The 21,373-nt window shown below is 42.4% G+C and overlaps 2 protein-coding genes across 2 annotated transcripts in view; one reads left to right on the top strand and one right to left on the bottom strand.

The window, feature by feature from the left end:
* EEF1AKMT2 (EEF1A lysine methyltransferase 2) overlaps positions 1-10,757 on the bottom strand; it is a 34,029-nt gene extending 23,272 nt beyond the window's left edge. Inside the window, exons 1-3 of the mRNA XM_007468730.1 lie at positions 10,648-10,757; positions 9,533-9,598; positions 8,907-9,021 (exon numbers count right to left, since the gene is read on the bottom strand). Coding sequence (XP_007468792.1) covers positions 8,907-9,021; positions 9,533-9,598; positions 10,648-10,757 — 291 coding nt within the window. The remainder of the gene's footprint in view (positions 1-8,906; positions 9,022-9,532; positions 9,599-10,647) is intronic.
* Positions 10,758-15,170: 4,413 nt separating this feature from the next.
* Positions 15,171-21,373, top strand: part of ABRAXAS2 (abraxas 2, BRISC complex subunit) — a 27,604-nt gene continuing 21,401 nt past the window's right edge. The window contains exons 1-2 of the mRNA XM_007468729.1: positions 15,171-15,269; positions 19,829-19,919. Coding sequence (XP_007468791.1) covers positions 15,171-15,269; positions 19,829-19,919 — 190 coding nt within the window. The remainder of the gene's footprint in view (positions 15,270-19,828; positions 19,920-21,373) is intronic.

The raw sequence follows: 21,373 nt of genomic DNA, 5'->3' as shown, positions 1-21,373 counted from the left end.
AAAAAAAAAAAAAAAAAAAAAAAGATAGAAAAAATGAATCTCTAGCATCACTATCAAAGAAAAAGAGAGAGAAGACACAAGTTACCAACATTAGGAATGAACAAGGGGATTTCAATACAGACCCAACAGACTTTAAAAGGATAATAAGAGAATACTGTGCAGAACTCTATATACACAAATTCACAATGGACTAATTCCTCAAAAACCACAAACCACGCAAACCCACTCAAGTGAAATAAATAACCTAAATAGGACTGTGACTATTAAAGAAATTTTATTCATATTTTAAACCTTCAGAAAAGAAATCTCCGGGTTAAATGGTTTAATTGCAAACTCTACCAAACACTCGAGAAGAAATAACATTAGTGCTACACAATATCTTAAAAAATTTAAAAAGGAGGGAATTCTTCCCCACTCATTTTATAAGGCCATCAATGCCCTGAGACCAAAACCAAATAAAGATAATACAGAACTGCAGGGAAACTGCAGACCAATATCCCTCAAGAATACAGATGTAGGGAATTCCCTGGCAGTCCAGTGGTTAAGACTTCACCTTCCAATGAAGGGGGTATGGGTTCAATCCCTGGTCGAGCTAAGATCCCACATGCCTAGTGGCCAAAAAACCAAAACATAAAACAGAAACAACACTGTAACAAATTCAATAAAGACTTTAAAAATGGTCCACATCAAAAAAATCTCTTTTTAAAATTAATTAATTAATTTATTTGGTTGTGCCAGGTCTTTGTTGTGGCAGGCGGGCTCCTTAGTTGTGGCATGCGAACTCTTAGCTGTGGCATGCATGTGGGATCTAGTCCCCTGACCAGGGATCCAACCCGGGTCCCCTTGCACTGGGAGTGCAGAGTCTTATCCACTGCGCCACCAGGGAAGTCCCCAAAAAAAAGCTTAAAGAAAAGAATACGGATTTAAAAGTTCTCAACAAAATAGTAACAAACTGAATCTAGCAATACAGAAACAGAATTATACATTATGACCAAATGGGGCTTATTCCACAAGTGCAATACTGGTTCAATATCTGAAAATCAATTAATATAATCCACCATATTAACAGTCTAAAGAAAAAAAACCTCATGATTATATTCACTGATGCAAAAATATTTTATTTTATTTTATTATTTTTTAACGAAATTCAAGAAATACATCCTAGAAATCCAAGGGAACTTCTTCAACCTGATAAAGGGCATCTAATAAAATCCTGCAGCTCACATCATCCTTAATGGTGAAAAATTGAAAACTTTCCCCCTAAGACGGGAACAAGGCAGGAATGTGCCATCACCAGTCCTAGTCAACATTGTATTGGAAGACCTAGGTAGTGTAATCAGGCAAGAAAAAAAAAAAAGGCATGCATATTGAAAAGAATGAAATAAAACTGTCCCTATTCACAAATGGCATGACTGTCTACATAGAAAATCCCAGAAAATCCACTTAAATCTCCTAGAACTAAAAATATGCAAGATTACAGGATATAAAGGCAATACAAAAATCAACCATATTTCTAGCAATAAACAATGGGAAACTGAATTTCAAAAAGCAATACCATTTTAAATACTCCAAAAACAAATACATAGGTATAAGTCTAAAAAATATGCACAGGATCTGCATGCTAAATGAAAACCAAAAAATGCTGAGGAAAGAAATCCAGGAAGACCTAAATAAATGAAGAGACACACCATGAAGACTCAAGATAGTAAAGATGTCGATTCTCCTCAAATCATAGATTTAGCTCAATTTCAATGAAATTTTCAGCATGGATTTTTTTGTAGATATTTACAAACTAATTCTGAAATTTATTTGGAAAGGTAAAGGAATTAGAATGGACAATACAACATTTGAAAAAGAATAAAGTTGAGAGACTCACACTACCCAACTTTTAAGATTTACTAAAAAGCTACACTAATCAAGATAGCATCCAGAGGATGTCACCATGAATTCTTCCAAACATTTAAGAAAGAAACAAAACTAATCTTACAAAAAGCCTCTGAAAAAAATAAAAACAGAGACAAGTCTCATCTCATTTTATTAGACCAGCATAACCTTGATACAAAAACTTTACATTAAAATTGCAAGTAAGCACAACTGGACAGCCCACATGCTGCAACGAAAGATCCCGCAAGCCGCAACTAAGACCCTATGCAGCCAAAAATAAAGTAAATAAATATTTTTAAAATAAAATTGCAAGTAAGGAAAATTACTGGCTAATCTCTCTCATGAAGCTATATAATTCCTAAGTAGAATACTACCATATCAAATCCAACAATATATGAAAAGGATAATACATCACAATCAAACTTGGTTTACTTCAGGAATGGAAATTTGTTATAACATTGAACAGTCAGTCACTACAATTATCTCAATAAACATATCAATTTAAAAAAAAACTGGGCTTCCCTGGTGGCGCAGTGGTTGAGAGTCCACCTGCCAATGCAGGGGACACGGGTTCGAGTGCTGGTCTGGGAAGATCCTACATGCCGCAGAGCAACTAAGCCCATGCGCCACAACTACTGAGCCTGTGCTCTAGAGCCCGTGAGCCGCAACTACTGAGCCTACGCGCCACAACTACTGAAGCCCACGCACCTAGAGCCTGTGCTCTGCAACAAGACAAGCCACCTCAATGAGAAGCCCGCACACCATAACAAAGAGTAGCCCCTACTCACCTCAACTAGAGAAAGCCCGCACACAGCAACGAAGACCCAACGCAGCCAAAAATAAATAAATATTTTTTTAAATTGAGGACCCCCACCAAAATCAATCAATTCAACTCTAACAGAATCAAGAAGAAAAATCATCTGATCATATCAATGAATATTAAAGAAAGCAACTGATCAAGTTCAACAACCCAACCATTATGATTAAAAACTCTTAACAAACTAGAATATAAAGGAACAGCCTCGATCTGGATGACTACGTATAAAAACCTAGAGCTAACATCATATTTAACAGTTAAATATTAGAAGCTTTCCTCTTCTAATAGGCAGTGTTAGAAGGCTATCTGCCTTCACAATTTCTATTCAATGTTGACCTAGAGACTACACAGCATTTTAATAAACAAAATATTAAGAATGAAATAGAAGAAATACAACTACTATTTACACATGACATTACAGTCTTTATAGAAAATCCAAAAGAATCTATAAATAAATAATTAGAATTAATGTGTGACTTACTGGATACAAGATCAATATAAAAATCTGTTGTACTTATACATAGCAGCAATAAACTATTAGAAAATAAAATTTAAAAGCATAACAATAATAATCACAACAACAAAAAAATCTAGGAGTCAACCAAGGAAAAATACTGGTTGGCCAAAAAGTTGTTCTGGTTATTTGGGGTTTTTTTTAATATATTTTCTTATTTATTTTTGGCTGCGTTGGGTCTTCGTTGCTGTGTGCGGGCTTTATCTAGTTGCGGTGGGCAGGGGCTACTCTTCGTTGTGGTGCGTGGGCTTCTCATTGAGGTAGCTTCTCTTGTTGCGGAGCACAGGCTCTAGGCGCACGGGCTTCAGTAGTTGTGGCGCGCAGGCTCAGCAGTTGTGGCACACAGGCTTAGTTGCTCCGTGGCATGTGGGATCTTCCCAGACCAGGGCTCGAACCCGTGTCTCCTGCACTGGCAGGCGGATTCTTAACCACTGCGCCACCAGGGAAGTCCCTGTTTGGTTTTAAGCAAAAATAAGACACATTTTTCATTTTCACCAAGAACTTTATTGAACAATGTATTCATTAACCAAGCAAACTTTTTGGCCAACCCAATATATAAGATCTCTGTACAGAAAATCTCTATACAGACAAAATACTACTGAGAGAAAGTTAAGAACTAAATAAATGGAGGAATACCTCATGTTCATGGATTCACTCGATACTATAAACATGTAAATCCTCCTCAAACTGATCCATAAATTCAATACAATCCTAATGAAAAGCCCTGGGTGGGTTTTTTTTTTCCTGAAAAGTAATGATTCTAAAATTTAAATAAATATGCAAAGAGCTAACTAACAACATACAAGACAACAATGGAAAAGCTATCAAAGTTGGAGAACTTACATTAACCAAATGGGAAGACTTACAAAGCTGCAGTAATTAGGGCAATTTGGCATTGGCATAAGGATAAACAAACAGACCCAAACGAATAGAACAGAGGATCCAGAAACAGACCCAAACACAATACTATTACTGGACTTATGACAGAGGCACCCCTACAGTGCAGTGGGGGAAAGAGCAGACATTTCAATAAGTGGTGCTGGGTTATGTGAATATTCATAGGTAAAAAAAATAATAAACCTTGACTCTACCTCACAACATACACAGCAATTAATTGGGACCTAAATGTGAAAAGGAAAACAACAAAGTTTCTAGAAAAACATATAGGAAAATATCATTTTGACTCTGGGTAGGCAGATTTACTACACAATATTCAAAAGCACTAACCATTTTTAAATGATATATTAAACTTTAGTAAAATTAAAGAACTTCTGTTCATCAAAAGACACTATTACAGGGACTTCCCTGGTGGTCCATCGGTTAAGATTCCAAGCTCCCAATGCAGGGGGCCTGGGTTCGATTTCTGGTCAGGGAACTAGATCTCTCATGCCGCAACTAAAAAGATCCTGCGTGACGCAAGGAAACGCGACAAGAAAGATCCTGCGTGCTGCAACTAAGACCTGGCGCAGCCAAACAAATAAATAAATTTTTTTTAAAAAGATACTATTACAGGGCTTCCCTGGTGGCGCAGTGATTAAGAGTCCGCCTGCCGATGCAGGGGACGCGGGTTCGTGCCCTGGTCCGGGAGGATCCCATATGCCACGGAGCGGCTGGGCCCATGAGTCATGGCCGCTGAGCCTGCGCATCCGGAGCCTGTGCTCCACAACGGGAGAGGCCACAACAGTGAGAGGCCCGCATACCGCAAAAAAAGATACTATTACAAAAGTGAAGAGACAAGTGACACACCAGATACAAAGGTTATATACACAGAATATATAAAAAAAACTCCTACAAATCAATAAAAGAAAGGCAACCCAATTTTTAAATAGGCGAAAGCTTGAATAGTCATTTCACAAAAAAGAATAGCCAAATAGACAGCATATGAAAATATGCTCAATATCCTTAGTCATCAGGGAAATGAGAATAAAACCACAAGATACCACTACACACCTACCAGAATCACTGAAATTGGATAAGCTGACAAGAGCAGGTGTTGGCAAGGATATGGAGCTACTAGAATTCTCACACACTGCCAGTAGGAGTGCAAACTAGTGCAACCAATTTGGAAAACTGTTTGGCAGTATTCATAATAACACACTGCTGGAAATGAGTCAAATGACCATCAACAGGAGAATGAATGAATAAAATGAATGAATAAATCAATAAATAAATTGTGGTATTTTCATATAGTACAGTACTAACCACAATGAAATGAAGCACTCTAGTGCTACACACAATATGAAAGACCATGGATAAACCTAACAAATCCATGCTCAGCAAAAGAAACCATATCAAAAAAAGTGCATACCCAAAGATACTATTCATATCAAGTCAACAAGAGGCAAAACTCAATGAAATGGAAAAAGGATAATCTTTTCAACAAATGACGTATGGAACAATTCAACATTCACTTGCCAAAAAAAAATTAACCCCAACCAGTATCTCAAACCTTCTACAAAAATTAATTCAAAACAAATAATAGATCTAAATGTAAAATGTAAAAATTTAAAACTTTTAGAAGAAAACCTAGAAGACCTATGTGACCTTAAGTTAGGCAAAGAGTTCTTTAATATGACAACAAAAGCACGATCCATATAAGAAAAAATTAATAAATTTGACTTCCTAAAAATGAACTTCTGCTCTTCAGAAGATATTGTTAAAGAGAATGAAAAACAACAAGTGAACAAATGAGAGAAAACATTTGCATATCACATACCTGACAAGGAACTTATATCCACAATACATAAAGAATCCTCAAATCTTAATAAGTAAACAGGCAACCCCATTTAAAAATAGGCCAAAGATTTGAACACACATTTCACCAAAGATATACAGATGGCAAATGAGCACATGAAAAGGTAATCAAAATCATTAGTCATTAGGAAAATGCTAATTAAAACCACAATGAGGGGCTTCCCTGGTGGCGCAGTGGTTGAGAGTCCGCCTGCCGATGCAGGGGACACGGGTTCGTGCCCCGGTCTGGGAAGATCCCACATGCCGCGGAGCGGCTGGGCCCGTGAGCCATGGCCGCTGAGCCTGCACGTCCGGAGTCTGTGCTCCGCAACAGGAGAGGCCACAGCAGTGAGAGGCCCGCATACAGCAAAAAAAATAAAAATAAAAAAATAAAACCACAATGAGAAACCAGTACAGCTGACATGAAAAATAGCCTAACTTATGATGACAGAAGTCAAAATAATCATTACCTTTAGGAGGGAATGAGTGGGAGGGGACACAAGGGGGCTTCTTCTATGGTGTTAATAATGTTTTGTTTGTTGATCAGGTTGGTGAGTTACACACAATTATTCATTTTGTAAAAGCTGTACACTTATGACCTATTCACTTTTCTACACGGATGTTATACTTTATTCAGTAAGTTCACATTAAAAAAGAAAAAAACTTCCCAAAGCGACTCCACATTTAGGTAGCTTCACCAGTGAATTCTACCAAGCATTTAAGGAAGAAAAAACAATTGTCAACAAACTCTTTCAAAAAACAGATTCTTGTTTAATGATGTCAGCATAACTTGATACCAAACCCTGACAAGGACACTACAAGAAAGAAAAATTACAGGACAATCTCCCTCATGGACAGAGTTGCAAAAATCCTAAACAAAATATTAACAAACTGAATCCAGTAATATATATATATATATATATATATATATATAAGTTGGGTTTATTCCACAAATGCACTTAACATTTGAAAATGATCAATGTAATTCACCTACATGAATAAAGGAAAAAATTCATATGGTTACCTCAACAGATACAGGAAAAACATTTAATCAACAACAACACACACCGTTAGCAAAGGAGAAACACACACCATTAGCAAATCTGAAGTCTGATAACAGAGTTATCTACAAAACTAACTTACAAGATAACATCATACCTAACAGTGAAACACTGAACGTATTCTCTGAAAAGGGCAAAAAAGACAAGGATGCCTTCTGTCACCACTTCTTTTCAACATTCTCCCAAAGGTCCCAAACAGTGTAATAAGGGGGGAAAAGTTACAAAGGATTGGAAAGGAAGAAATAAAACTATCATTATTTATAGTTTGCCTAATTATATATGTAGAAAACATAAAAGAATCTATAGTTAAACTATTAGCCTCAAAGGATAAATCATTAACCTCTACAAGTGAGCTATTAGAATCCAAAAGTATCTACAGGTAAACAACAGAGTGAATAAATAAAATTGTGGTATAATTGTACAAAGGATTCATATACAGCAACAAAGACGAATGAACTGCTACGTACAAGTTGAGTGAATCTCACAGAATGTTGACTGAAAGACACCAGAAAGAACACACTGAAGGCTTCCATTTATATCCAAAACAGACAAATTAATCAATGATGTTAAAACTCCTTGTAGTTGCCTTTAGAGAGGAAGAAGGAGCAATTTAGAGAAGATTAGCAGGGAGTTTAAGGGCGGCTTCTAGAGTCTGTAATATTCTGTTTCTTGATTAGGGTGATAGGTGCGTTCACTTTGTAATAATTCATTGAGCCATACTCTTTTGGTTCGCGCACTTTAATGTAGTTATGCTGCACCTCGTTTCAAAAAAATTTATTACAATTTCTTCTAATCACATTTCACTGCTTCAAACATTTTAACGGCTCCCCATAGACTAAGAGTAAAATCTAAGCTCTTAGGCATGGCATATGATATGGCTCCTACCTTTACTCTAAACCTCATTTCTGTCTATCTCACACATACACTTTATATTCTAATTTACCAAATTATTTATAGGGCCAGAACCTTCATGCCTTTAGATAATGTTTCCACTTCTTGAAATTCTCTCCCTCTTTACACTCTACCCACACTCAACACAATTTCGACCCAACTTGGATATTAGCTCCTCCAAGACCCTTCTTATCCCTCTTCCCCAAATCACTCCCTTTCCTATACTCAGTATATCTATTATTGCATACGTCAAGCTACAGCATTAGCTATTTATATCTATGTCAGTCTATCCTCTATTGTACTGTGAACAACTCAAGCACAAGGTCTAAATTTTCATACTGCCAGTGCCTACCACAAGGCTTGACAGGTGGTAGTCACTTAGCAAGTTTCACTGTTACGTATATAACCTTACAAGCTGAAACAGTAAAACCATCTAGGATGAAGCCTAAGTCTTACACCTCTTCCACAGCACTCGGCAGAGCAATGATACACTACAGGCATTAACAGTGATGGTTTAGCTAGTAGGAGAACCTGTACCAAAACTCAGTTCCATGGACAAAATGCTCTTTTCAAACCACATGCAAAACACTCTTCAAAAACCATATGCTCACCTAAGAAAAGGGATGTATGTCCTACTGGAAATGTAAAAAAAATCATCATCCTTTTATACATACAGATTTCCAGAGTTCTGAACTAGAAGAAACCAACAGAAATCACCTAGTCAAAATCTTAGGAAAGAACTGAAGTCCAGAAAAAAAAGTGGCTTGCTCAAGGTTGAGACAATAGCAAGAAGGGCCAAGACTAGGACTCAGATCCCCTGGCTTCTCACTTAGTGCTTTCTCACAGCCCATGCAGCCTCCCTTTTGTACCATGTGACTTCTCAAGGTAAGTGGTACGACTGCTTTACTACTTTGGATTTAGATAGCTAGTATCCTCAATTGCAAGATTTTTTTCTTAATTTCATTTTTAAATTTGGTTCTAACACATGAATACTAATAGTACCAACAAGTTCAATCAGGAAAACACCATTTCCAGTTCCAATATCAAGCACTGAAGCATCCAATGGAATCTTGTGTTTCTGCATCCACCTGATTAGTCGAGTCATACTCTCTTCTCCAAACCTATTAGAAACAGAGAATCAGTTAATCAAATAACAGAGGGATAGAGAACAAAGGTTACAACTACATTACACTCAAGCAGCTTATTCAGTTTGCTCAATTAAGTCTTTTTTGAAAGTAAGAAATAACACCTGTAACTGCTTAATCTTCATCTATACTATTACTTAGAAGATAACACCCCCAAGAATAGAACAGAATAGATAAGGTTGGTATGTTACTTATTAATGTTTCTCTACATCAGCATTAACACTTGTACATGTTGGTGGCTCAAAAGTGCATTGCTTATTGAAAAAGGACAGTTATAAAATATGGGTTATTTCCTAATACTGTCATCAAATTTAAATCTGGGCCATTAAAAGAGAAAAGAGAGAGATTCTTGCAATCTACCCACCAAAGCCAGAATCAGTCCAAGGTTCCCAAGATTTCTAGGGTTTCTCTGGGATAAGCACTTAAAAGACACACACACACCTACATAATCTTCTGGATCATAATCCCACTATTTTTTCTAACTTACCAGATTTCTCCTGTATCTCCATATTCTTGGAAAGTTTGCAGTTCTCTCTCATAGACAGCATCCCAACTATATGAATAATCAAATGCAAATTATTCAATTAAACTGTATTATGAATTAAAGGTATATTTCTAATACATTACTGGGATAGTTATGACAGAAATTTAAAACATTATTAGTGTTGACAAGTGCACATCGCTCAATCTTTTAACATCCTTGTGTTAAAAGAATGAAAGAATAAGTTTATATACGTAAAGCACTTACAACAATGCCTGACATTTAAAACGGTGTATGTTTTAGCTTAAAAAATACAAAGACGTATCTGTCCAAGGATCCCTAAGTCCCAAACACAAATCCAAAACTTGACTGTAAAGGCATAGTGTCATTACAGCACTTTTCAGTCTAAAATGTAAAGACACAAGAATTTTCCACCAATTAGGTGGTTACTCACAACGGAATTCGCCAAAAATAAGCTCCGCTTAAAGGTTAAGTTTTAAGACTTACTCTCACTCCTTTTAAGGACTCCTCTTCCATCAATTGCCGTCTCTTCCTATTTCATGTCTATAGAAGCCCTTCTCCCCCTGCAAGTTACCTCTCCTTCTTACCTTTCCCCACAGTCATTCATTCATCCATCTATTAATCCATTAAATAATTGCTAAGCGTCTGCTTAAGTCAGACCACTTTCTCTTACTCCAAGATGCCCAGTACCTCCTCGCTCCCTCCTTAGACCATCCCCCCCACTCCCACCCCTTCCAACTGCCACGTCCCTGCCCTCGTCCCCTTAACCTTTTCAGCTTCCCAGCCGAGCAGTTCCCCTCCGGCCTCCTCCCCTCGCCCACCAGCCGTATTCGTCAGCCCCGCCCACTTCACCCCACGGGCCCCTTAGACGTCAACCCCTTGAAAAGCCTATTTACAGCCGCCAGTGTAGTCCCTCGGGATTCCATCCCTACGACCCCCCCCCAGACCCTCGTCCAAGGCGGCCCTTTAGGCTTCCTCCCGTCACGCCCCCTAAGCTCTCCCCATCTTCCGGGGGCCGCCTAGGCCCCATCTCTCCTTCCCCTCCTGCGGCCCAGTCCGGGCAGCGCCGCTCACCCTCCCCTGCCCTGCGCCACACTCACTGCTCTCGGGTGCCCAGCGCAGACGGGGCGAAGCCATCCCCTCGGGGACTGCCCCCTCGAGACCGCGCCGCGGCCCCAGCGCCGCCGTCGTCGTCCGCACCCTCGCTCATCGCGCTCCTTGCCCCGGAGACCCTTTGGGGCCGCCATAGAGACGTGGCGCGGGCAGAGCGGACGGGCGGGCTGGCGCCTCTAGGAGGCGGGAGTCGGCCCTCTCTACTGCTCCCGGCCCCGGCGGGGGTCCGCAGTCCTGCGCTTTTCCTGCAGCCACCCTGGTCCCCAGTCCGGGATCCCAAAGCCCAGAGTGGGCGGGGCGGGGCGGGGCCTCGCCTCGGTCCCCACTCTCCCTCCAACCAGCGTCAGATGCACCCCCTTCTTCGAGGTGCCCGCCTAAGCACCACTATATTTGGGGACTGCTGTTCCTAAGGGACTGTTCAAGGTATTGCATTTTGGAAAAAGGCTGGCGGTGGGGGAGCCACACTAAATACCTCAGCCGACACTGCTCAACCCAAATGTACAAATCACCTCATCTCTCCACGTCGTGGGCAGATCTGAGAAATGGGTGGGACAGTCCATCGCATTATTTGGCTTTCCTGCCCAAGGCTAATTTCATTTGCGGCTGGCATTCCGCCTTGAAAATAGCACTCTGGCCTCTTCTGACGACGTCACTAGGCGGGGCGGGGCGGGGCCTCGCCTCGGTCCCCACTCTCCCTCCAACCAGCGTCAGATGCACCCCCTTCTTCGAGGTGCCCGCCTAAGCACCACTATATTTGGGGACTGCTGTTCCTAAGGGACTGTTCAAGGTATTGCATTTTGGAAAAAGGCTGGCGGTGGGGGAGCCACACTAAATACCTCAGCCGACACTGCTCAACCCAAATGTACAAATCACCTCATCTCTCCACGTCGTGGGCAGATCTGAGAAATGGGTGGGACAGTCCATCGCATTATTTGGCTTTCCTGCCCAAGGCTAATTTCATTTGCGGCTGGCATTCCGCCTTGAAAATAGCACTCTGGCCTCTTCTGACTTGACGTCACTAGTGGACGAGGGAATTTATGCCCAGTGAAATGAATGCCTTACGACCCCCGCCCCCCCCCCCGCCCTCCCAAGTAAGCCAATCATGGGTATCAGAGTGCTAAGTGAGAAGAAAGGTCTAAGTGAAAGTCAAGATGCCTGTCTCAGCTCTGCCCCTACCAGGCGCCTGGCCCTATCCAAGACTCCTAACCTCTGTGTGCTTCAATTTCCTCACCTGCAGCTCGCTGGTAATACAATGCTCCCAACCAGTGAATCTGAGATTCATCCACCTCTTGGTGGGACTGATACTGGAAGTTCTGCAGCATAATGCCAGAGATCTTATGGGCTAAATGTCTGGGGGGACTTCTGTAGCAGCAATGAAATACTGGTAGTCCAATGCCCTAGGCAAGAATCTCAAAGGCTCTTAGCAAGGCTGCCTTCCAACCAAAACACATGTTTCCTAGGCCACTTTTCTGTTGACATGGCAGACAGAAGCCCAATAACAAGTCCCTGGAGGTAAGCGGCGTCAACATTTGCCTTTCCAGCTCACAGAAATCCCGATTAAGACCGCATGTGCATCTCCTCTGATGCAAGACGTTCCAAGATCTTCAGGCAACCACTGGTGACAGAATATGGTAAAAGACAGATGGGAATCTATGTGTATAGTGATTAAAGAACTCAAGAAAGTGCGTAAGTAACCTTATTACAGAGTAATAAAACCACCGGATGCCACGCCAATTAGTGCTGCCCTGAGCGAATGGTTGTTTTGATTTTTTCTAGACTCGATGCTCAAGAGAGTAAGCTTGAATGTGACTGAGTGGGTCTTAAAAAGTTTTAGGTTCTAATTCAGAAGCACCCATGAAAGACAAGGCCGTCTTCAATCTGATGTCTTGCCAACACTTAAGATGTTTTTGCTGTGTTTGCTGAATGCTATAAACAGTTGTTGGTATGGAGCCCTGGAAAAAAAACATGGTTTATACAGAGTTCCTTCTCTGGCTCCAGGATTACTCTGGGTGTTTAGTCCTGAAGGCTGAATGGGGCACCACCTCTGATCTCCCAGGGCAACAGATTCTTGGTGGGGGTATGGAGAAGCTCGATCCAAGCAGAGCTGCCCATCACCAGGGAGAAGGTGGAATGTGCCAAGGAACACAGTCGCTTCCACCAGGTGCCCGTTCCACAAGGCAGGAGGGAGGCTCTGAGGGTATTCTGGGTTGCCTGTCTCCCTCTCACTCTGCCAATCCCTGCAGCCTGGAACCCCGCTCACCTATAACTTCTCTGAAACTGCTTTCAGGAGTTCTCAAATGCTCCCCAATTGGCAAAACAATGGTCAAGTTCCAGGCGATTCTGGTTAGGGTTAGAAGGGAAGGATTCTCTGAGAGGGTGGCACTGAGTGAAACCTAAAAGAGTTTGTCACAGGTGGTGTCCCTAGGGAAGCAGAGTGTAAGACTGAGATGAACACGGCAGAAGTTTATTAGGGAGTGCTCTCAAGATCACTAGTTGTCGGGGAAGAGAGAGAAGCAGGGCTGGACAGAGGAAGTAGGCTGGGGTACCATTAGGACCGAGCCTCGGTTAACACCCTCTTCCCTGACAGGGCACTGTGAAGCTGGGATGATCCTTTGGAATTTTCAGGTTGGACTGAAGGATGTGAGCCTTTATTCATCTACATTGACCAGGCATTGAATGCTTGTTTGCCCAGAAAAGGAGGATTGATCTTGGGTGATGAGACTCTAACATGAAGGATAATTCCAGGAGAGGGCTGTCACCTGACAACCTCCCCAGCAGCTGGGATAATAAGGCAATCAGTCGTGCAAGGGGAGGTCTGGGTCACACATCACCACGTCTAGAGCAGAGATAATGGAGTAAACCTTGCAGCTTTCTGGGAGAAGAGCATTTCAGGCAATGGGAAGAGTGAGTGCAAAGCTCCTGAGGTAGAATGAGATAGGGGTGTCCAGGAAGCAGAAGAAAGACTAGTGTAGCTGTAGCAGAGTGAACAAACGGGACAGCAGCAGGAAATGAAGGAGTCAAGTCATTGCAAGGTTTGGATTTCACCAAGAAGCAACATGATTTAAATTTAAGTTTTGGGGGGCCTCCCTGGTGGCGCAGTGGTTGAGAGTCCGCCTGCCGATGCAGGGGACACGCGTTCGTGCCCCAGTCTGGGAGGATCCCGCATGCCGCGGAGCGGCTGGGCCCGTGAGTCATGGCCGCTGAGCCTGCGCATCCGGAGACTGTGCTCCGCAACGGGAGAGGCCACAGCAGTGAGAGGCCCGCGTACCGGAAAAGAAAAAAAAAAAAATTAAGTTTTGGCGTGACAATTTTGGCTGGTATGTTGTGAATAGATTTGGCAGGGAAAGGGTTAAAAGCAGAAGTGGGAACACAGGGTTTCTCAACCTCATTCCATTGACATTTGCGGTGGGGCGGTGGGGCGGTGGGGGGGTGGGGGGGATAATTCTTTGCTGTGAAGGGCTGTCCTATGCATTGTAGGATGTTTAGCAGCTTCGTTGGCCTCTGACCATTAAATACCAGTGGCACCCTACCCCCACCCCCAGTTGTGACATCCAAAAATGTCTCATTTTTGCCAAATGACCAGTGGGGCAGAATTGCCTCCAGTTCAGACCCCTTGAGTTAGGGGCTGTTACAGTGATCTGGGAGAGAGACGATGATAGCTTGGACCACTGTGATGGGTATGCTGATGGTGAGTTGTAGGATTCTGGATATATTTTGAAAACTGTGCTGACCCATCAAAGGGAGCATCAAGAATATTCCAATGTTGTTGGCCTGTGCAACTGTCAGGAAACAGTTCTGTTTGCTGAGTTTGGAAAAAGTGTGGTAGAAGGAGCTTTCTGACAGATTAAAATCCGTTTTGAACGTGGAAGATTGAACAAATTGAAGAATAATGATTAGAAAGGTTAGCTCCTTCCCTGGGGTTAGTTGTAGTTCATTTTCACTATTATTTATGTTGATTTTATCTTCTTTCCATGATTTTTCATTAAATTTGTCTCCCCTTGTACCCAGAATCCAGTTGCTTCTTAACCTGCAGCGCTACCACCATCTCACTTCAAACCATTGTCATCCAGCGTCTGGATTATTGTGATAGCCTCCCTTCCCCGGCAGTATATTTTGGACATTGCAGCCAGAGTGGTCATGTGAAAATTGAAATCACATCATGTTACTTCTAGGTCAAACACAAAACCGTACAGTTGCCCGAATCAACTGCCTCTTTTATCCTTGAGCGTGGCAAATGCTGGCTTTTAATGCTAAAAGTTTCGTTTGCAAAGTGGAAAAACGGTTTGGGGAACTACCAAGAGCTATGCAGAAGAGGCAGTGTCTGGGATGCGCAGAGCGCGAGACCCACGGGTAGGACACAGTGCTTGGGTCGGTTCTGATCGCGTAAACCTGCACTTCTCAGCCCTCGCTCCCCGGCGCACAGAGCCCTTGGCCTCACCCGCTGAAGACTCCATTTCCCAGGATGCCAAGGGGCGGGGCCGACCGGAAGGCTCTGTGCCCTCCGTGGGGCATGATGGGGGAGTTGGAGATTTCCATCATGGCGGCTTCCATTTCGGGCTACACCTTCAGCGCTGTGTGTTTCCACAGCGCCAACAGCAACGCTGACCACGTAGGTGCTGGGCCCCCCGCCGCGGCTGCTGGGGCCTCCAGCCTCGGTCTCAGGCCGACGCCTGCGGCCGAGCTGGGATCACTTGCGGCTCGCCCCCCGGGCTGGCCCGATTAACTGATGACCCGGGAGGCTCCCGCCGCCAGCGAAGTCCTGCTGCCCGGGGCTCCTTCGACCCCGAGATAGGCCCCCTCGCTCGGTGCCTTCCGCCGCCTGGCCGTCCCGGGACGGCAGTCTCCCGTTTGGCAGAGCTTTCCCGGCCGGCTACCGACAGTGTCAGGAGTCGCTTAGTGGAAACCGAGCGCCTGCCCCTCCCTGAGAGTCAGGCTTCTAGACTTGCGAGGGGAGTCTGGGGTCGGGAAGGAGCCGAGAGACCCGGCTTTAGTCTAGGAGCGCAGACACCCAGTCGCGCCCGCTGGTCTGACAGGTTGTTGTGGGCTGCGACGAGGGAAACCGTGGCTGTCACTATTCGTACTTGTTAGATACGATCGTGTGTTTTCTTCTCCTCGATGGAAAATGGAGATGTAACCAGGAGTGTTAGGTGTAGGGTCTCTTTGCCTTGAAGTTGCATGTTCAAGTTCCTTGGCGAAGGTTCTAAGATCACGGAACTAGTCGCAGTGAAATAGGGAAGTGACAGGCCTACGTATGAATGATCGGAAATGCATTTTTAATGTCACTGGCCTCTGGATGGAAATTCTTTATGAAACTAGATAATTTTTATCTTTACGTACTTGCCCACCAAATTGAGGGATTGTTTTAAGTGATTTTAGTAGTGAATTATTGAAGTTCATTAAATAAACGGAGTGGGGGGGCTGTTGTGGTTGTGTAGTCATCGCAAAGCAAAATGATACACTGCAGAAGAAGGAACTGGACTTGGTTTCACGTCTGCATTCCCTGCTTCCATTAGTAAAAACTGATTTCATGTAGGGGTGGTTCCATTAGTAAATTGAATGGCATTAAATTATTGTGCCGTTCCTCGCTTCAGTTTGATAGTAGAGATTAAGGATAGGAGTATACACAACACGGGTTTTTCCAGAGGCAGCGCCTGTCTCTGGACACTAACACCTTTGATATTGCAGACAGATATTTAATAATGTAATGCAGTTCCATGTAAAGGTAGTTTGTGGCACTTCTAGTGTCCTGTGGAAGTATTAAATATGGTTCACAATAATGCTTCTTAACCTCTCTAGACCTTGGAGTGCCTAGTAATATCACAGTTTATGTATAAGGCAAAATTACTGTAAGAATAAGCAACCTGTTGAAAAGTGGATAGTTTCTTTACAAACTGCAATGAGATGGCCGTGTTACTTAGATTGTTATTAATTTATTTCAAGAGACATCTCTTTAATATCTGTGCTATGCCAGGCATGGTCCTAGACTTCACAGAAATTTTCACCAGTGACAATAGTTTGCAACTTGTGTCTTATACAAGGATACCTGCTTATATTAACCTTGCCACAATTATATAAGTGGAATACTTTAAAGTAATTTCAATTTCATATATTTTAAAGTTGAAGAACCAAGAATTTGTTTTTGTAGTATATTCTTGTTTTGCCCTGGCAAGAAATTAGTTTAAAACCACTCATTTCAGTAGAGTTGGAGTTAACAGACTTTTCTGTAAAGGGCCAGACAGTAAATATTTTAGGCTTCATGAGCCATGCGGTCTCTGTAGCAACTACTCAGCTCTGCTGTTGTAGGAAGAAAGGAGCCATAGACAATAAGTAAATTAGGATGACTGTTTCCAATAAAACTTTACTTATGGACACTGAGATCTGAATTTCGTATAATTTTCACATGTCATGAAATATTCCTATTTTCTTTTTTTTTTCAACAATTTAAAAGTGTAGAAACTTATTCTAAACTTGTAAGCCATACAGTAACAGGCGTTAGGCTGGGTTTAGCCCACACAGTATAATTTGCCTACTGTTATAAGGTAACAGTGGCTCAGATAATCCAGACCAGTAGATAAATAGTTATTCATGTTATACTCGGCTTTAGAATGTCTTGATGTCACTGTTGACTTTTTCAAACTGAGGCCTGTGGTAGGATTGCCAGATAAAATATAGGGCACCCACTTAAATCTGAATTTCAGATAAATAGTAAATAATTTTTTAGTATAAGTATATCGCATTTATTACATAAAAATTATCCATTGTTTATCTGAAATTCAAACTTAACTGCATGTCCTGCATTTTTATTTGCTAGGAATCTGTAGATATGTTCTTAAAGTCTAAAGTTCTGTAGGAATTTTAAATTGTATTTTCCACTTTGATTAAAGAAAAGAGTTTTTAACTTGTTACAAAGACAAAGCTTGTTTTTTGTAATAAGAACTCATAACTGAAAGACTTTCATAGGATAAAACAAGCTTCTTTAGTCTATGTTTTCCAGATTAGTAGTCATGGACTCTAGCTCTGAGAGAGGTTTTTTTTTCAAAGAGGGGTGTGTATATTACTAAAGTTTGAGAGATGCCCTGTACATGATGATTTGGGATTTTAGGACACTCCACTCACTGTATCCAATACAAAAGCTATGCTGAAAAACATCTGTCTCTGCCTCCTCACCCCCACAGATTCCAACTGGGATTTTTTTTTTTTATATTTATTTATTTATTTTTGGCTGCGTTGGGTCTTAGTTGCAGCACTCGGGACTTTTTGTTGCGGCACGCAGGCGTCTCTCTAGTTGTGGCATGTGGTCTCCAGACCTTGTGGGCTCTGTAGTTGCAGCGTGGGCTCTCTAGTTGTGGTGCACGGGCTCAGTAGTTGCAGCACGTGGGCTTTGTTGCCCCACGGCATGCGGGATCTTAGTTCCCTGACCAGGCTTCAAACCCGTGTCCCCTGCATTGGAAGGTATATTCTCAACCACTGGACCACGAGGGAAGTCCCCTGGGAATGTTTTTAAACTAGGAAGCTTCTTTAATTGATTAGAAGGGTCAACCTAGAATGGAAAGGACATTGTTTCATCATATGTATTCAAGAAGCATTTATTGAGCACCTCCTGTGTGCTGGGCACTGTACGAGGTGCTGAGATACATAGTGAACAAGCACAGAGTCCCTGCTCTCGTGGAGCTTATATTTTAGTAGGAGCAGGCATTTGTTAATACATATAAATATGAAATATGGCAGATAGTGAGGAGACTAAGAAGAAAAAGGATGCAGGGTAAAGGGAACAGTGTCTGGCAGACTCTGATTCTGTTCCAGTAGCCAAGGAAGGCCTCTTGGATGAGGCGCTATTTGAGTGAAGAGTGGAATGGAGGGAAGGAGTAAGCCATGTGGATGACTGGGGAAGGGGAGTCTGGGACAGCCTATTAGTTCACCACTGACAGGGAAGTTATTTTGACATTTAGAGTGTATGTTCTCCAGCTGTGCTTGTGCTGAACACCACAGCAAGTGCTCAAAAACAGTAGATTATATGCTGAGTAAATCCAGAATTGATGATGGTGGTATATGTTCTCCAAAGGTGTAAATAAATTTACCTCAGCATTTATTAAAGAAAAACTTTCATGTAATGTTAAATTTACTTGCTGGAATGCTCATTTCCCATGCCAGCCCATACAGGAGCGGTTAGGTTGTGGTTAGGTTGTGCATTGTGTCAACTTCTTTATACTTTTATCATTAGCAATGTTTTTTTGTGTGTGTGTGTGTGTGTTTTGTTTGTTTGTTTTTGCGTTACGTGGGCCTCTCACTGTTGTGGCCTCTCCTATTGCAGAGCACAGGCTCCGGTCGCGCAGGCCCAGCGGCCGTGGCCCACGGGCCCAGCCGCTCCGCGGCATGTGGGATCTTCCCAGACCGGGGCACGAACCCGTGTCCCCTGCATCGGCAGGCGGACTCTCAACCACTGCGCCACCAGGGAAGCCCTTTTTGTGTTTTTTAAAAATTTATTTTTGGCTGCGTTGGGTCTTCGTTGCTGCACATGGGCTTTCTCTAATTGCAGTGAGCGGGGGCTACTCTTCATTGCGGTGCGTGGGCTTCTCATTGCGGTGGCTTCTCTTGTCGCGGAGCACGGGCTCTAGGTGCACAGGCTTCAGTAGTTGTGGCACACGGGCTTAGTTGCTCCGCGGCATGTGGGATCCTCCCGGACCAGGGCTCAAACCCGTGTCCCCTGCATGGGCAGGCAGATTCTTAACCACTGCGCCACCAGGGAAGCCCCCATTAGCAATGTTTTTAAAACAATGGAATAAATTACATGCTGTTTCAAGAAAACAACCTTGGAATATTTCTGCTTCCTGAGCTTTTTTAACATTGGTTGTTACACTTAGTAGGATTTAGGTGATGAATTCACTCTCCTTATTTTCAATTAAAAAAAAAACAGGGTTTTAGGGGAAGGGATTAAAATAATATTTCATCTTGTCAGGAAATCCTTTTTTCAAACAATCCAGTTAATAGCCAAATCTCAAATTGCTTTAGTCTTACTTGTTGGTTTGTGGATTAGTAGTTTACATGGCAGACTTATTTGGATTGTTGTTAAAGTTATTATAAAAACTAACCATGTTCTCAGATTCCTCTTAATTCCAGTAAAAATCCCTTTGATTTTTAGCTGCAGCTATTTTCTTCCATTGCTTTCAGGAAGGATTTTTGCTGGGAGAGGTAAGACAAGAGGAAACCTTTAGCATCAGCGACTCCCAAATCAGCAGCACAGAACTTCTGCAAGTCATTGGTGAGTGAGTTTATCACGGACCTTAGAAATACTCTTCTTGTATATATGCTGCTTGTTTTGTTCTTTTTAACTGATTTTAACCTAATGGTAGATTAAAAGAGTACATAGAAAAGCACTGAAGTCACAATGCCAATTATTTGCACTAGTAAATGATGTGAAATGTTTTTATAAGTCAGTGTAAACTCACAGTGTGTAGCTATAAGTCCAGGTATTCTGTGAAGCCATCCCTGACCCACTGACTGGTCTGACCTATGAATGGCTGTGTGGAATTGTACGTGATAGTCTCTTCACAACCACAGTGAACCTCGAGTTTGCACCTTGGGCTGTGCCCATTGTCAGCATCACCTCACACTATAATGAAAGCACGTGTCGTGCTGGTCCTTCCTGGAGGGATCTGGCAAAGATGTTTACACTTGTTTGCAGGAGATATTTGTTAAACCTACACAGCCTCTGAGGAGTAAGCCAAACAGTCGATTTGGGGGCGATTGCTGGGGCAAACGAAGGAGCATTTGTAGGTTCACCCGCCCTCTTTGGAGCAGTCTCCTTTTGATAAAGAAGGATCGTAGTCCTTTCAGCTGCACCTCGAGCACTTCACCGAAAAGCATATCCTGATACTCAAAGCAGACCAGGGGTCATTTTATTCATTTATGCAGCCAACAATTATTGAAGAACATCCCTGCGAGACGCATTGTGCTGGCCAAAGCATCCCTGCCTTCCAGGGCTGTGGGGAGGATAAGACAAGCGTACAGAAATACCAGAGAGTGCAGGATGAGTGCTGTCAGGAAGGAACAAAGAAAATCTCATGAGTTGGGGGAAAAAAAAAAAACCCACTGCTAGTGGGTTAAATCAGTAAAGACACCATACGGGAGATAAACTTAGGGTACATTCAGGGGATCCCAGTGCAGGGAGTACATGAAACTTACAGGGAGCCTGGCCTGTTTCTGTGTGACTAAAATACAGCCTGTGTGAAGGTGAGTGGTTTGTGGTTTGAAATACTGCTGGGAGGTTAGGTTATGTTGAGACCAAATCATCAACTTCAGCCTGTTCTCCTAGCCTTCTAGTACCTGGGCTGGGAGGCCGGGTGAGGACTGAGGTGCTTGGGATTGGAGGGAAACGAGACAGCTGTTTCCTCAAGAGCCAGACAAGCCCCCTCCCCACAATACTGACTTGCTGAAAAAATACTTGACATACTGCTGCATGGCTGTTCTTTCACTGACGTTTTATTTCTGTGTTTTGTTTTGCTTAACTCTTTAAAATCCTAAAATAGAGAACTTGGTTTCATTGGCCATCTGTGCAATTATTCATTGTTTGCGCTTAGGTTTTCAAAACTAATGTGGTATATGAAGGTTTGCCAGATAGACCTGACAGAAAACCGTGCAAGAAAGAGCTCTCTTGCCTGGCATGACCACAAAAGTAGCATTTCTTTTTTTTTTTTTTTTTTTTTTTTTTTTTTT

This window comes from Lipotes vexillifer, unplaced genomic scaffold (assembly GCF_000442215.2).
Source record: "Lipotes vexillifer unplaced genomic scaffold, Lipotes_vexillifer_v1.1 scaffold741, whole genome shotgun sequence".
Classification (NCBI taxonomy): Eukaryota; Metazoa; Chordata; class Mammalia; order Artiodactyla; family Lipotidae; genus Lipotes; species Lipotes vexillifer.
This window is presented reverse-complemented; position numbering and strand designations above follow the sequence as displayed.